The 17,954-nt window shown below is 36.5% G+C and overlaps 1 protein-coding gene across 9 annotated transcripts in view; it reads left to right on the top strand.

Moving 5' to 3' along the window:
• The window catches only part of TADA2A (transcriptional adaptor 2A), an 82,285-nt gene that overhangs the window by 51,659 nt on the left and 12,672 nt on the right, over positions 1 to 17,954 (top strand). For 6 of the 9 annotated variants that reach the window (XM_058283208.2, XM_071210522.1, XM_058283207.2 and 3 more), the window contains 4 exons: positions 1,069 to 1,157; positions 4,980 to 5,052; positions 13,550 to 13,613; positions 14,930 to 14,973. In XM_058283208.2, the coding sequence (XP_058139191.1) occupies positions 1,069 to 1,157; positions 4,980 to 5,052; positions 13,550 to 13,613; positions 14,930 to 14,973 (270 nt within the window). The remainder of the gene's footprint in view (positions 1 to 1,068; positions 1,158 to 4,979; positions 5,053 to 13,549; positions 13,614 to 14,929; positions 14,974 to 17,954) is intronic. The other 3 variants (XM_058283212.2, XM_058283210.2, XM_058283209.2) reach the window with 1 other exon arrangement.

Genomic DNA, 17,954 nt, shown 5'->3' with positions numbered 1-17,954 from the left:
TATCCCAGGATAAGATTTCTCTAACCATTCTGAGTCCCTTGTGCATATCAGTTAACTTCAATGGTTGTTTATGTAAGATTTGCCCAAAAGGGACCTTGCCATACTGTTGCGAGTTATGGGTCTTTTTGCAATTCCTTTGGAAAGTTTATGATCATAATTTGATAAATTATTAATCACCCCTGTATTAAGTCCAAGAAGCAATTTGTTATTGTTGTTCAGTTGGTTGTGGCGGTGACAACCACCTTTTTTTTTTTTTAATTTCATGTGGCTGAGGGACCCATGGGACTTTTAACAAAGCATAACCAAAACGTGATGAATTATAAATGGACATCTTTCTAGACTCCCAGAGCATAAGTAATGAGATATAAATGTTTCCCCCTCTTCCCTCCCTTCATACTCTTCTAGATGCTTTGTTATAGTTGACTAACCTGGAACCTCAGGGCACATTTGCATAGCACTTTGGATGATAGCACTTTGTTCTCACATCCTTTAGACCATTTGTTCCTCACAACAACCTAGTGAGATAGCCTGAGTAAATGCTTTCCTCATTTTACAAACGAACTAGGGTTTAGAAAAGTTAAATGATTTGTACAAGGTTTTGGGACTAATGGGTAGTAGAACTGGGACTTAGTTCCAGCTAACTTCCAAACCCACTGTTTTTTGGCTCTCAGTTGCATGAAATTTGTAAATTGAGATTGGTCCTGAGGGGTAAAGGAGCTAAAGAAGATAGGATAAATACTTAGGTTCTGTAATATTAATAAAAAAAATAAAAAAAAAGAGTCCTTGGTCTCAGCCTTTCGTGTTAGGAAAGCAAACATCAGTGGAAAATTCTGCATAGTTACTTACAGGATTCCCTTAGTCTTATTTTCCTTTTTTAAGGAATCAGTCTGTGTTTCCATAATACTTTATTATCTCTTTTACTTTCCCCTTTATGAAAACCTTGTGAATCTTAACTCTCTTAGACACTGTCTCCAAACAAAAATATTCCAGGTATAAACGAAGACTTTCTCTGTCAGTTTTTCATGTCAATATTTTATTAAGTAACTAAGAAAAACTAAATTTTTCCAGCTACAGATGACCCTCCCCGGCCTACTTTTGACTCCCTGCTTTCTCGGGACATGGCAGGATACATGCCAGCTCGAGCAGACTTCATTGAGGTAGGAGAAAGTTGTTTTGTTTTTAGCACAAGGACAAGATGTTTATTTCTGAGGAGACTTTCATCTCTTACCCATAGTTTCTATACCACTAAAAGGAGACTTTCAAAGCACTGAATCTGTAGGCCCTGAAGCAGTCACATTTTCTTTGTTCAGTGCCCTTTCTCAGTTGTAAACATTTTCCCATGTGGAACTAAAAGTTCTTCAGACCAGAACCTGTTTCTTAAGTGGCATTGGTGTTGGCTCCCACTTCCTCAGTACATTTGAGATTTTTGTAGTCCGATTCTCATTATTCCCTAGGGGTATTCAGGGTTATATTATATCAGGGTCTGGCAAGGTTTTCTTTGAAGGGCCAGATAGTAAATATATTAAGTTTTGCAGGCCATACAGTCTCAGTTGCAATAAATTTTGCCATTATGGTGCAAAAGCAGCCATAGATAATATATAAGCAGTGAGCAGTGTGTTCCAATAAAACTTTATTTATAAAAACAGGCAATGTGCTGAATTTAGCCTATTAGCTGTAGTTTATTGACCCCTGCACTATATCCCACAAGTATATAAGGAATGGTAAATGTGTGTTAAAACTACATGTTCCTGAGGGGGCTGGGGGGTATATGGGTACCTCACATTTTTTTAATGTAATATTAAAAAAATAAAGACAAAACAAAAAACAAAAAAAACCTACATGTTCCAGTGGTGATGAATGTACAACATTGTGATTATACAAAAAGCCATTGATTATACACTTTGAATAGATTGTATGATATAATAAACTAATATACCTCAGTAAAACTGCTTAATAAATAAATAATTGTGCATGAATAACCAGAGGTAGCAGCTAAGTACAGCAGGGGATGCTAGATTGAGAGGTGAAGAATTTTCTTTTTTGTTTGTTTTTTATTATTATTATTCTTGAAATAATAAAAATGTTCTAATGGTGATGAATGCGCAACTATGCGATTATACAAATACCATTGATTGTATATTTTGGATGAATTGTATGCTTTATTAATATGTATCAATAAAATTGATTGCTTAAAAAAGAAAAACAAACTACATGTTCCAACACTGCAAAAAGTAGTCAAAGAAGACCCAGATAAATGGAAGGACATTCCATGTTCATGGATTGGGAGACTAAATATCGTTCAGATGTCAATCCTAGCCAAAACAATTTATAGATTATGTAAAGGACTTATACACAGAAAACTACAAAACATTGCTAAAAGAAATCAAAGAAGACCTAAGAGTACGTGTTCCTCATCCAGCCACTTAAATTGATAAAAGAGAAAGTTTTTGTGCAGTTCAGGATCTCACAGCTTTATTGAGCAATTCATGAAGTGGCCAGCATCCCATTTAGAAAGTAGAAAGGGGAAGCGGACTTAACCCAATGGATAGGGCGTCCGTCTACCACATGGGAGGTCCACAGATCAAACCCCAGGCCTCCTTGACCCATGTGGAGCTAGCCCATGTGCAGTGCTGATGTGCGCAAGGAGTGCCCTGCCACGCAGGGGTGTCCCCCACATAGGGGAGCCCCACGCACAAGGAGTGCTCCCCGTAGGGAGAACCGCCCAGCGCGAAGAAAGTGCAGCCTGCCCAAGAGTGGCGTCGCACACACGGAGAGCTGACACAAGATGACGCAGCAAAAAGAAACACAGATTCCCGGTGCTGCTGATAAGGATAGAAGCAGTTGCAGAAGAACACACAGTGAATGGACATAGAGAGCAGACAACTGGGGGGGAGGATGGGGAAAGAAATAAATAAAAATAAATCTTTAAAAAAAAGAAAGTAGAAGGGAGCTCCACCAAGGGAGTGGAAAAGGAAAGCTCATATAGGGTAAACGTGGAAGCAAGAGAAGTGTTCAGAATGGCTATTTCCATTTTACATGGGGGTCTTACAAAGAGGGGAGAGCAGATACATATTGATTCGATGGTGTGTTTGTCCATTCTGATAAGCTGTCTCTACTGGACCAAAACTAATTTTATTACCAGCCGTTGCTTATGGGCAACTCTGTAGGATGTGTTCTGTTTTCTTGGAAAAACACTGTACGTCAGTTGTTTTTATCTTCTGGAAAATCCCTTCTTAGAAGAGGTCCTCTTTGGCAATGCCCAATGCAGGGACCTATTTTATTTTATTTAAAAGAATGTAGTCACAATTCTTTTTATTGCCTAATCCTCAACTACAATGCCCCTGGAGGTAACTTAAAAGTTTAACAAACTAGTTTTGTCAACCACAACCAGGTCAGCATTTTGTTGATTTTACAGATTTTCGATATTGGTGATATTGCAGAGCTATCCTGTAGACGATACCCCCACAATTTGTACTCATTGACTAGAATATGAACAAATCTGCCCATTGAACTGTGTAAGCATTATTATTGGATAAATAGAGCTCTTAAAAGCTAGTAAAGGGTAGGTGAATTAATGCAGACATTTTTCTTACCTGAATGCTTAAAGACCTAGTCAAAGTTAGGTTATCTTGGGAATGAAGAAAAATTTTTTTTTAGGAGATACCAGGGATTGAACCTGGGACCTCGTGGAAGCAGGAGCTCAACCATTGAGCTCCACCTGGTCCCCTTGGCTTCGTTTTTTGTGTTTTTTTTTAAGATTTATTTTATTTCTTTATCTGCCCCTCCCCCATTGTTTGCGGTCACTGTCTGCTCTCTGTTTCCATTTGCTGTGTGCTTTCTGTGTCTGCTTATCTTCTCTTTAGGAGGCACCGGGAACTGAACCTGGGACCTCCCATGTGGAAGAGAGGCGCTCAATCACTTGAGTCACTCCAGCTCCCTGCTTTGTTATGTCTCTCATTGTCTTTCCTCTTTGTGTCTTTTTGCATCATCATATTGCGTCAGCTTGCCTGCCCCTCACACCAGCTCACAGTCTTACTCTCCAGGAGGCACCTGGAACTGAACCCAGGACCTTCCATATGGTAGGCAGGAGCTCAATCACTTGAGCCACATCTGCTTCCTGGCTTCATTCTTAAACACATAACAATTCTGATGTTTTGCTGTCACTACTGCCTAATAGCTTCTTAGCTTTTCCCCATGACATCCTATTATTTGTGGAAGTATCCTGGCCTTTTACCCCATTCAGGTTTGTTTGTTTTTAGTAACATAAATACAACCTAAAATATCCTCCTTTAACCCTGTTCAAATATATGATTCAGTGGTGTTACTTACATTCACAGTGTTCTGCTATCATCACCATCATCCATTACCAGAACTTTTCTGTCACCCCCAACAGAAATTCTGTACCAATTAAGCATTAAATCCCTATTCTTTACCCTCCATCCCAGGCCCTGAAAACCTTATTTCTGACTCTATGAATTTGTTTATTCTGATTATTTCATATCAGTGAGATTATACAATATTTGTTCCTTTCTGTTTTTCACAAAGCATTATCTTCAAGGTTCATCCATGTTGTTACATGTATCAGAACTTCATTCCTTTTCACAGTTGAATAATTTTTATACACATACACACACCACATTTTGCTTATCCATTTACCTGTTGGTGGACACTTGGGTTGCTTCTATCTTTTGGCAATTGTGAATAATGCCACTATGATCATCTTTGTGTAAATATATGTTCAAGTCCCTGCTTTCAATTCTTTAGATATATACCTAGTAGTGGGATTGCTGGGTCATATAGTAATTCTGTTTGCCAAACTGTTTTCTACAATGGCTGCACCATTTTACATTCCTACCAATAACTCATTCAGTATTTTTTAACAAGTGTTTGATTTTCTGTTTACCACTTGAATCATAACTTCCTTGAAGGTATTAATCAAAGCTGCTGGGTTTGGGGTGGGGATTTTTTTTCCCAAACAGGAGTTCGACAATTATGCAGAATGGGACTTGAGAGACATCGATTTTGTTGAAGATGACTCAGACATTTTACATGGTAACATTTTATTTTAGCAAATGTTTTATTGAATGCAAATTATATGGCAGACACCTTGTTGGTTGCTAAGACTATAATGATGAATAAAACCTGTCCCCTGCCCAGAAACTCAAAACCTAGTGATTAAATTGCTGAACTTAGGCAGTTGCTGGGTTTGACCACATTGAGATAGATCCATTGTGATGATTGTGAGAATGTTGATCATATAATGATAGTTGGGAATATCCCATCGCTCAGGCTGTGTGATCTTTCTTTTGACCAAAGTCTTCCTCCATTGAGATAATGATCAAATGGCCTTCACTGCTTCCTCAGAAGGAAGGGAATTGGTGTGAAGACATTGGAACTCTAGTGGCTGGTACTAGATGTTCAGTGTGACTTAATTATTACCCTAAACTTCTTATAGAAGGGGGAAAGAATGGCCGTTCTTTAAGGGCTTTTAGACTAAGATTTGGAATTTGTTTCTAGAATTTTTTTTTTTAAGATCTATTTATTTATTAATTTCTCTCCCCTTCCCCTCCACCCCAGTTGTCTGTTTTCTGTGTCTATTGGCTGTGTGTTCTTCTTTGTCCGCTTCTGTTGTTGTCAGCGGCACGGGAATCTGTGTTTCTTTCTGTTGCTTCATCTTGTTGTGTCAGCTCTCCATGTGGGCAAGCGCCATTCTTAGGCAGGCTGCACTTTCTTTCGCGCTGGGCGGCTCTTCTTATGAGGTGCACTCCTTGCTCATGGGGCTCCCCTACGCAGGGATACCCCTGCGTGTCACGGCACTCCTTGCGCACATCAGCACTGTGCATGGGCCAACTCCACACGGGTCAAGGAGGCCCAGGGTTTGAACTGCAGACCTCCCATGTGGTAGATGGACACCCTAACCACTGGGCCAGGTCCGCTTCCCTGTTTCTAGAATTGTTGAATGTTTAGCACTTCTGAATTTTCATCTTTTTTAGATGAGCCCTTTAAGGATTTATGTCAACTCTTTTATTATAACTTAAGTGGTGAATGTCACAGGGCTCTTAAAAGTGGATGGTTAGACTTTTGTTGAATCTGTTTTTTCCCCTCTTTCAATTTTCAGTGAACTATATATTGAAAACAGTCCCCAGTCTTCTTTTTATTTCAGTCCAGAATTTAATATGATGCAGTAGATGAATAATGCTCTCTTGGAGTCTCTATTCCCCAAACAGTATCTTCATTGTTTCCCTTAAATCTACATCCCAGGCAGGAAAGGCAAGTAGAATCCTTATTGAATTATATATCAAAGTTTTCATTTTGCAGTATCTGGTGCTCTGTCACTAGAAGGGGAACTTGATTCTTTTCTTTATAGAAGAACTGCCTAGATGTAGGTATTTGTTACATCAGATTTGGGACCAAGAAACTCCTCATAAAAATTATACCTTCAGAATTTCTTTCCTCTACATATTTCTTGAGCACATTTCTTTGCAAAATTCCATTCCTCTTCTTTTCTCCCCCACAACTTTAAGGAAAGTCGAAGTGACGCAAATTGAACTAAAAGAGGAAAGCTTAAAAGCAAACTCCTTTGCATTCACTAGTGCCATTGTATTTGTTCATTCTTCCTTGTCAATCTCTTCTTTTCAACCCTGACTCATGTTATTGTCTTTTATAACTTCTTATGTTATTCCCTTGAAGGTGGTGTACAGTTACCATTCAGTATTTCTCCTCCAGCTTTAATTAAAATCGCATAATTTCCTGTCATATCTTTCTTACCCAGAATACCAGTATACCATATGCAAAAAGGGCAGCTTCATAAATATCATCTTTTTAAATAATGTTGAAAAATACTGAATTTTTTAAAGTGAAAATCTGTAATGTCAATAGTTTAACTATGCAAGGGACTTGCTGAATCATTTCTCTAGGCCCTAATCCAAGGTCTTCATTCTTAGTTCTCAACATTAATAAGACAGCTGTAGTAATGACCAGTATTTAATTTCACCCTTTATTCTTTGTACAAGCAAGATTTGCAGTTTCTTCTGGTACATTTGTGGTCCTCGTTGTAATTAAGTGGAGATGAAAGGAATACTCAGAAAGAAGCAATTATTAACTATCTTTATTTTAGTTGGCATTTTAAACCTATAACATGTTTTAGCTCTTTGTCCTTTCTTCCCACATTTTAGTTTCAGCAGCCTTGTTAATCACCTATTTTCATTTGAAATAGAACTAATAAGCATCACTTATTAATCCTTACACACAAGTAGCTTTAATAGAAAATAAATAATAATATCTCCCTTTCCTCTCCTCCTGCCCAGTAGTGAACTGTAAAATACTTAGGTGGGTGCTTTTTGAAAAAGGTGATAACATTTTAAAGACGTTTGGCAACACAGGAGACCAAAGAGATGATTTGCTAGTTCCATAAATGGATGCTTTTCTATGGCTCTCAGTTCTCATAATAGCTCCTCTTGCAGCATGACCTTCTGTCCAGTGGGGCATATTGCACCTGAGCAGTCTCTCCCACAACACTCAATGACAGGGACTAGAAGACCAAGGAGGTTTAGGAACATTATGAATTTCCAAGCACATGAGAGAGACAGGGATTTTGTGGAAATTAGAAGACTTGATTCAACCTCAGATTTGCTTCTGAGTCAATGTGATCTTGGGCAAGTCCTTGGCATCTTGCTCATTGTTCCTTTGTGTCCCCTGCCATTAAAAAAGGGGGGTGACACCGATTAGTCAGTGTGCTGTCTCCAGTGAAAGATGACACATAATTCAGACTGGTGTTATTACCATTCCATTACACCATCATACTTTTAGTATTACTGAGCATTAACAACATTCCAACAACATTCCTTTTATGGTCCCTCATTTATAACTACTTGAAGGAAGCAAATTGTTTGGCTGGATTTTGTATTCTATCCCAGTTATTTAGAAGGTCAGATGATGCCACCAAGCCCTTTTCCTTACTCAGACAAAGACTTATGCTTCGATTCATGTAATTTTTCTAATAAAATTGGTCAGCATGGTCCATTATAGAAGCCTGGGGCACAATAATGGGTAATTAATTCCATTCCAACCCTACCAAGGTGGCTTTCAGTTTAGGCCTCCAAAGGATACTGCATGTGAAGCAGTGTTTAGGAAAGAAAATCAGAAAGTTCAGGGATCCCTAAGTGGCACCTACTTATATTTTACTAAGAAAGCAGTAGTTATTGGCTCAGAGAGATTTTTAACATCTCTTCTTCCACTAGATCCTTTGGAAATCTGTTTCATATGTTCTGGGATCTCAGTGCAGATGCTCAGCATAGTTCTCCTCTTTCAGACATCTCTTTCCCCATATCCTTTCACTTCGGAAAATTTCTCCTAAGTGATTTTGTGGCTATCTCTTTCCCTGAGTTTCTTCAGGTTCTGAAACCCTGGATATAGCATTTCTAATAATTACTGCCCCGTAACTCAGGCAAGCAAGAGGCATTGTGGACTCCTTCCTATATGCTGAGTCTGTGTTTCCAGCACTTCTCTAGGTAGCGTATCAGAAATAGTTTACTCTCCCTTTATTTGAAATGCTAAATTCTGCAAAATTTCTTGGCATGTATTCTCCCCACTTTTTTTTTCTTTTTTTCCTTCTCTTCTGATTTAATTTCTTTGGTTCATACTGCCAGCCTTTAAATCCCTTAACAGTATATCACCAGCCTGGTCCACCTGTTACAGTGCCTTTTCCCTTTAGAGTGGTTTGGCTGTTTTATGCACAGGACACTTTAGACATAAAAACTACTAATAGTAATAGCTAATATATATATATATATATATATATATATATATATATATATATCACTTACCATGTGCCCTTTATACATGTAAACTCATTTAATCCTCACAAAACCTTAAGAGTTGGGTATTAGTAGTAGTAATATGTCCATTTTACAGATGAGGAAATTGAATCATGGGAAGGCAAGTAGTTTGCCTGAAGTTACACAGCCAGCAAGTGGCAGAACCATCTGCAGAGTTTATGCCCTTAATACTGCACTATACGTAACTCTTTATAACCCTGAATTTTTGTTGCTCTTTCTTTTTTTGCAAGGTTTCACATTCATTATCTTTTGTATCCTCATCACATCCATGAAAAGTAGGAATAGATATATTTTTTCCATTTTCCATTTAGAGAAGTGCACAAATAAGTTACTTAAGAAAGGCTTCCAAGTTTGTGACTTTAACCATTAGGTTACATTGTCTTCTTCCCTTCACAGAATTGTGTGCATCTTTGTGAAAACTTAAGGGGGGAAATGACTTTATAGAAGCTTTGCTTCTGGGAAATACCTGAGTCACAAATTTTTGCCTCTGGTTACAATAGGATTTTGATTGGTCTCACTGTAGTTAAGTCCTCTGAGTTGGTTTTCTTGCCAAGCAAGCAGTAAGTGCCTTCTGTCAGGAAAACAGAAACATGTTGCCAGCTATTTTAAACAATGTTAGAAATACATTGCAGTGGGAAGGAGCTGCCTCTGACTTCTACCCACTTCTTGAAATATTTTAAGGCGAGCCTTTTAGAAACTTTGTTATCAATCTCCAGTGAAATCACAGGGAGATTGTTCTTCCCCCAAAGCAGAGATTTCAGAGATCTTGGATCAGTGGATAGGTAATGGGTGTTTTGGTTGGTTTGTTTTTAATGATCGCTGGCTCTTTGTTTGCCAGCTTGTACTAGAGTCTCCAGTGTTTTAAGTAGAACATGAATCAATGATTCTCATTCTTCCAGTGCCTGCCGTCTCATTTTCATTTTGCCTGTTGTGCTGTGGTCCTCCCTGGGTTTTTCATGCAGTAAAAGATCTTGTAATCAGTTGATACTATCCGAATGTGTTTTATAAAGAAAAGAGATCACTTCAAATATGAGTTTTTCTCTGGGAGAATTCCATTTCTCCTATTTGCTTCTGTGTATTTCTTTTCTTCCCTTTGTTCTCCAGAGCCAGTTGTACAAGTTTAAACTATGAAATGATCAAGGAGTAGAACTAATTATCAGCAGTATTTATTTATAGATTTTTTTTCCCTAACAGTCTCTTCAAGTTTTTTTTTTTTTCTTTTTTCTCCTTTTAAATTTAAGTACTTCCCACACAAATCTCAGGAAATAATATGGAAAGCTATTTTCTTGAAATAATTACAGAAACATTTTATCGAAATTGCCAGTAATTCCCACTGGATCCTTAAGGCATTTCTTTCCTATTGAACTCTGCGTATTATCAAGCACATAAATGAGATAAAGCATGTAAAGGGCTTGAAACATAGTAAGTACTTAGTGTATTTTAGCTATTATTACTATATTTGCTTCTTTTTCTGCCTTAAATTATTGACTTCCTAACTTCCTCTCTTATAAGAAATGAGAGTTATAGAGTCCACTATAAAACACACAACTTCTCCTCCCACTTCCTACCCACCCCCTCCATCAGCAAGGCATTGTAAATCCCATCATTGCCCCTAGAAAGTATTGGTAAAACACTATCAGGGTACAGTACATTCTATGGTATCTGAATTTGTATATGAAATAACGCTATAAATCAAGAAAGATTTCATTTATAGAAAGAGTTCTGCTATTTAAAAAAAAGTTTGAAAGCCATTGCTTTAAATCTTGGATCTAACAATATTATATTAGTTTTAAATTGTGGGCAGTTAGGGAAAATGAAGCAATGTTGTTTAAGTCTTTGAACTTATTAGAAAAACTAACAAACAGAAATTCATGGTAGTTAATACTTCTTTTTTCCTTTTTCTTTTTTTAATACTTAAACCTCTTAAAATACTGCATTCATATCTCTCCAGATCATCCAGCTAGGACTAAGGCTATTTTTATCTCAGACTTGGAGAATGGCCTGGATAAAGTATTCCTGGATATCATCCAGTGATTGAAGTTTTATATATATCACTTAAATTTTTGATATTTCTTCCTTCTAATATGAGAATATCTTGAGGCCAGAGGTATCAGAGAAGTATGCAGTTATGTGTTAGGATGGAGTAGCCAGAATTTATTTCTGTTTTCTTGCCAGGACTACCATAATGACAGTACTTCAGGATTGCTTTAACAAATTTTGTTTGTTTTCATGTAGTAAAAGAAATTGATGATTGTAATGAGCCATTGTGTTTTGTTCTCTTACTGGGTTAGCCAACCCCCCCCACCCCCTTTTTTTTTAAACCATAAATCTAGTTCCAACAGATGTGTGGGTTTCAAATTGTTCCATGGAGATGCCCTCAGGAACTACTACTGGGAAAGGTAATTGGGGGTAGAGTAGAGAGAAGAGGTTTAACTAATGCAGATCTGCTTTGTCTGTTCCAAATAAGATTTTATTTGAAAACAAAGTTTAAAATTTTATGCTACAACATAGATCTCTACTGATTCATTGCCCTTTTAGGCCAAACTTGATCTTGGATCTCATATTCAAAGGATGAACTTAAATATTGCTGTTTGAGTTTATTGGCATTCTGAAAGCTCAGGTTTAGAGGTTCTAGGCTCTATTTTGGAATGAAACTTACTACCCCAGAAGAAGTGCTTGTCGAATGCAGCTAAATCCTTTGCTGCAGAAACTGGTGTATTATTAGAAGTATCTTACCTAACATTTGAATAATGCATTTTGGTTTTTCCAGGGATACATAGCAGATCATTATGTTGAACTCTTTTTTTCTGGAATTAATTAGGAAATAAACTACTACAGTTTTTTAGGACTTAGACTTTGTTGTGTAGTATTTTTCTTAATACATTCAGAAATTTTTAAAAAACTCTCGAATCTTACACAAAGCTTGAGATGAGTCATTAAGATAGTTCAACAATCTACTGAAATCAATAAATCTTAAAATACCTTTAGAACCCATAGGTTATAAATGAAAAGAATGGTTTAATGCAGTATAGTGGTAAATAATCATTCCTCCTATTTTCTTCTAGAGTTGTTAAGAATCAGTCTTCATTTCTTAACTCTAGAGGTTTTCAAACTATAAACAGGCCTGTGGGAGTTTTTCACTTCTGAGGCTTTTTTTTTTTTTTTATGTACCCACCCTGGAATTAACCTGGGACCTCATATGTGGGAAGCCAGTGCTCAACCACATCAGCTTACTTCAAGCCACATCAGCTTACTTCAGAAGTTTTTAAATATACATTTCACATTTGGTGAAGCCAGATTTAGGATATAGGACTAACACACAGAAAGTAAAGCCAATAACAGAAAAAGTAGACATGTTGGACAATTTTAGCATTTTCCTATTCCAGGTTTGGCTCCTTCTCTGTACTTAGCAGCTGTGTAACCTTGGGCAAGTTGTTTTGTATGCATGGCCCATAGGGCATATGAAGGAGTGGTAGGAAATAAGACTGGAAACGAGGCAGGATGTAAACAGTAAAGGATCTTGTTGAACTACTTTAAGTGACTGAGAAGCCACTGAAGAATTATAAGTAGCATAATTACATCATCAGATTTGTGCTTTAAAATACCACTCTGGTGAATTGGAGTAAGGCAGGACTGATAAATAAGGAGATTGATCTAGGTGAGATAAAATGAATGACTGGACTAAGAAATAGTACTAGAGATGAAGAGGAAGAGATGAAATTTGAGAGAGATTTAAGCATTAAATATAGCATTGGCTAACCAGGTATGGGGAGAGGGGAAGGGAAGAGTCCAGGTTGATTTCTGACTTGGATAACTAGATTTACTGTGACCAAGATACTCTTTGACCAAGATACTATGAGTTTGAGATTACAGATTTTGATACCCTTGGAACTATAGGAGTTGATGAGTTACAGGAATAAGATGAGGGGTGAAGAGAACAGAACCCTGAGGAATTCTGAAGATTTAAAAAGAGTGATCAAGAAATAAAGAGAATCAGAATTATTGTACTGTTAAAAATTTTTGCTATCTCCTGTTTTCTTCGAACTCTCCAGTCTTTATCAAAAGACTAAAGATAGAAAAATATTGGCATATGAGAATCCACTCAGGGCCTGGCTTTTGGGTTGGTTTAGTGGAACTTTTCACTAGTGGATACAAAACTCTGCCCTCTAAGTAACTATTGCTCCTCTACTGAAAACTGCTACTTTGGGCAAGTATCTATGCTATGCCCTTTATGACTTCAGTCCTATCTTGACATTGTCTTCTAAACTAACTCATATGCAATTATGACCACAGTCAGTATTCATTTTTATGACTACTCTAATACATGTCATTTCTAGCCCATTATTACCAAAGTTCAGACCTTTTATTGAACTGTTATATAAAAGCTAGTTGATATATATTACATTGGCCAAAAGAAGTATTCAGTAGAAAGCAGAAATTTATGTGTGTGTACATATATATAGGTTAATATAGATATATATGGTAATGCCTTATAAATAATAGGCATAGAAAAAAAAGAACTTCATTATAATTTACCAATAGAGAAATTCAGTACCCTAGGATAATTTTGTTTTAATGAGGCAAATTTCTTAGACCAGTAAGTGTGGATTAGTTAGCAATATGAGATTCAAAATTTAAGGCAGTTTGGGTAAAGAATTTAGTTTTGTCTTGGCTTTATTTATGTGTGTATATATATGTGTATTTATTTATAGCTCTGAAGATGGCTGTGGTAGATATCTATCATTCCAGGTTAAAAGAGAGACAAAGGCGAAAAAAGTAAGTATAGAAAACCTTACTGTATTCTTTCAGCTTTGGACTATTGATTGTGTATAGTCTATAAGAACATTCTACTTTTGAATCATCATGACCTTATTCTCCTTGGGCCTCAATTTTTCCATCTGTCAAATAGGGATAATAATTCCTGTTTTGTTCTTTACTTCTTTCTTACCCTTTGTTGATGTGATGTATTTTGAGTCCTTTGGAGAAAAGAAACATGATAAATTCAAGGCGTTAAGTTTTTACAATTTTTAAAATGCTTTCAATCTAACTGCCTTTTTTTTTTTTTTTTTAATGAGAACCCTTCCATGTGGAAGGATTTCAGAGAAATTCTGAACAAGTTTCAGGTACTCCTGGTTATTCCTTCTCCTTGCAAAATATACATTGAGATTTAAGAAATTAGGAGCCCAGAGAGCTGTCGAATTGCAGAGACTTTGATGAAAGAAGAGTTTGCAAAGGGTGTGAATGTATTATGTGTGTGTTTGTGTATAGGCTTATAACTATGTTGTTGTGAGTAGAGAGCAATAAAATATTAGCAATAAGAAGGAAAGAGACTTGGGAGGCCCTCTTGAGGGACCAAGACGTGATCTAAAGTAAAGCTTATTCTCTGTATGTCTGAAGTTAGCCTCTATGAAATGCTAAGAAAGTTTACCCAGCTGCTCTTCTGTGACGCTTCATTCTTAATCATAAATACTTCTGGTATAAATCAGAGCTTCCAGACACATAACTCTGCAGGTTTACTTAAATTCTCTTTTGCTTAAAACTCATAATTAAACCTAGAGAATATTGTGGAACTCAACAGTTGAGGTTATGAGATGTTATATTTAATGATGCCCTTCCATTAAAAATGCACAATATGTATTTATTTCAAATGACTTCAAAGTATTATGTGAATACACAGTTGTAAATGTTGATTGTATAATCATGGTTAATAGGTTTCTTTTAAATATCTGTTCTCAATTACCATTTTTCCAAGTTGAATAGATTAATTTTTTATGATATAGACACAGATCCCCTTCTCTTTTATCTTAATGAGACATGTTTTTCTGTATTTGTGAGTACTTATTGATTCATTCATTCACCCAGCAAATATTTATTGACGCCTACTGTGCTCAAGTAGGGGGAAAATATGTGATGCTCGGGAACCTAAAATTGTTAGTGAACCACTCATTGACTTGCAGAACTTTGTGGGAAGTCACTTCAGTATTCCACCTCAGAGTGTTTAGGACTTCTATTAAAAGCTGCATATGAAAGATATTATTAACTGTGAAACTAATTACATACAATATACAGATTATTGTGGTTTTTCATTCTAGAATTATAAGAGACCATGGATTAATCAACCTTAGAAAGTTTCAGTGTAAGTATTAGCTATTTTCTTTATTTATAATTTCTTCCAAAATAATTGAACAGTTTCAAACAAACTATTTATGGCAGTAATCCTTAATCAAAGTTGCACTTTAGCATTACGTGGGAAGCTTTAAAAAATTTTTGATGCCTGGGCATCACACTGGACTAATAAGAAATAAGCTCTGGGAATAGAGTTAACGCATCTACATTTTTTAAAAGCCTTCAAGGTGATTCTGATGCATAGAGAGTTAAGAGCCATTAATTTATAGTCAACAACACTTGCACTAGAATGTTTTTAAAAAATTAATATAGTAATTACAACATGAATATTAATGGATTGTTTTTTTGAAAAATGGATTAGTTCCAAGTGATAAATGTAACCTTGATCATCAGATTGTGTTAATGTTTTTATGGAAAAGCAACAGAAACTGATACCTTTACTTTGCATGATGGAGGACAAATTTAAAAATGATATTTAATGTATGATGGTGATAATCTAAAATGGTTTTAAAATGAGTGCTAACTTTGGCTTATTATTTTAACTATAGGAGATGCCTATGCTGGGCAGAAAAGTCCCTGTACCTTTTCTTCTTCTGTAGTGGAGAATTTAGCAAATAAAGATGATGATCACATGATAATAATACAATATTTATATAAAAGTATTTGTAATAGTTGTGAGTCATTTGCTCTTTTTTGTAAAAGTACCTAATGATTATTGTGGTACATATTATAGGCAATACAACCTTGTATCAAGGGGTATCTCTTCAACACTTTGTGGCACTGTAGGGTTCAAGTCAGCTAGTCATAGAGGTTATGTGTCTTTACAATCTAAACAAATGTCAGTATCTGATTTTTTAAAAATAAAGTCATGACCGTAGTCATATGACATTTTATGTCCTTTATGTGTTTATTTTCATTACACATTTTTCAAATTATCTTGGTGTCTTGAGGATGTTAACTTTTAATAGTTGCATATTATGTTGTTTATGTATTTAAATAATTATATACTTAGCTTGTCTTTTTTTAGATATTTAGCTTATTTTCAGTTTTTAAATCATTATAAATAATGCTGTGATTAATTTATCTGTTAATAAAGCTTTGTCTTATATTTAGGACTTTTTTCAAGGTAGATTTCCAGAAGTGGAATTAATAGATCAGAAAGTATGATCATTAAAAACTCTTGATACATGCTTCCAGATAACTTTGCAAAAGATGGTTGTATCAATTTATATTCCTTCTAGCCGTGTTCAGACCTGTAGGTTTACAAATATAAGTCAGGATCAGATTTCCCTTGCACTTTCTGTAGACAATAATTAGTCATGTTTTGATATAGTCACAGTGGTGAATGTCTGAATTTCTGGGCTTTCCATAATAGGTCAGCTTGATTTTGACCTTTACTTGTAGTAGACATTGACTCTTGCATAAATTCTCTTCTCAGCTGGTGCACAAAGGTCAGTATGGCATTATTATTCTGTTAACTCTTACTTCTTTCTTAAGTAAGGGCCAATGTGAAGCTTTGTAACTTCTGAGGATATATAATAGAAGTAGCACATTTTGGGTTATTTAGTTGTCAGTCTCTTGAATGTACAAGTGACCCTAATATGGTAACTGGGCAGGGTTTTTTTTTTTCCCTTCAACTTTAGAAATTTTACTTCAAATTCTTCTGTTAACCCTACAGTAAGGGTTGTTTTTTTTGTTTGCTTGTTGTTTGTTTTTGTAGTGAAAATAGTAAGTCTATGGCTGCTTATCAAATCAGCCCTTAGAATTTGTAAACAAGAATATCTCCTGCAAGGGAAGAGATTCATCTGAAAAGAGGGGTTAATTAAAATAACTGTCATCAAGTGAAAGCCTATATCTTTAGTCAAGAGTAGACAGAAGTAACCTAGTTACCAGACTGAAATGACCAAGCAGCAGTTCCTGGTAGTTTCTGACCTCTCCAACCCACCAATTATTGTCAGTCAGTTTTAACCCCCTTCCTCTTTGCCAGTATCTCTTTTTCTTAGAGGTTTGATCAATAGTGATCCCCAAAGTAGCTAGCCCTGGCTACATGGTGCATATGTGACCTTTTACTAGCATCATAGTTATTAAAATAGAAGTAGTAGTGATTAATTTTGTTTAGAGAAAGGCAAACTGAATATTATGGAGAGTGAAGAAATAGGTGCCTCACTTTGGGGTAAGTAGGTAGGGGAGAAGATTTCAGATTGGGCATGCAAGAGAGCACATACATTTTCCAGGCTAATCTGTCTGTTCTATTAATAGATAGAATACTGTCTCCTAGTTCCTTTGTTTTCCTGAGGAAGGAAGGTAATACCAGAAAATTTGGCAACATTGTTCCTAATAATGCAAGATCTGCCTTAAGTTGTCTTTCCCATTACTGCCAGAAGTTCCTGCCTCTGTACAGATTAAAAGACTGTGAGGTGTGGGAGGTCATGAGGGTGCTCAGGAGAAGAGATGATCTCCAGTGATAACAGCATCCCTATTTGATAGTTACCATTATGATCATTATGATTACTGGTTTTTGCCTTAAGTTTTCCTGTTTGCTTCCTGTCATGGGTAAGTTAGTCATGTGAGGTTAGGAACAATGTCCTTTCATTTCATTTTTTTAAAGAAATGCGGAGGGAAACGGACTATGGCCCAGTGGTTAGGGCGTCCGTCTACCATATGGGAGGTCCGCGGTTCAAACCCTGGGCCTCCTTGACCCGTTGGCCATGCGTAGTGCTGATGCGCGCAAGGAGTGCCCTGCCACGCAAGGGTGTCCCCCGCGTGGGGGAGCCCCACGCGCAAGGAGTGCGCCCATGAGGAAAGCCGCCCAGCATGAAAAGAAAGTGCAGCCTGCCCAGGAATGGCGCCGCCCACACTTCCCGTGCCGCTGACGACAACAGAAGCGGACAAAGAAACAAGACGCAGCAAATAGACAGAGAACAGACAACCAGGGGAGGGGGGGAAATTAAATAAATAAATAAATCTTTTAAAAAATTAAAAAAAAAAAAA

Source organism: Dasypus novemcinctus, chromosome 21 (genome assembly GCF_030445035.2).
Source record: "Dasypus novemcinctus isolate mDasNov1 chromosome 21, mDasNov1.1.hap2, whole genome shotgun sequence".
In the NCBI taxonomy this organism is placed as follows: Eukaryota; Metazoa; Chordata; class Mammalia; order Cingulata; family Dasypodidae; genus Dasypus; species Dasypus novemcinctus.
This window is presented reverse-complemented; position numbering and strand designations above follow the sequence as displayed.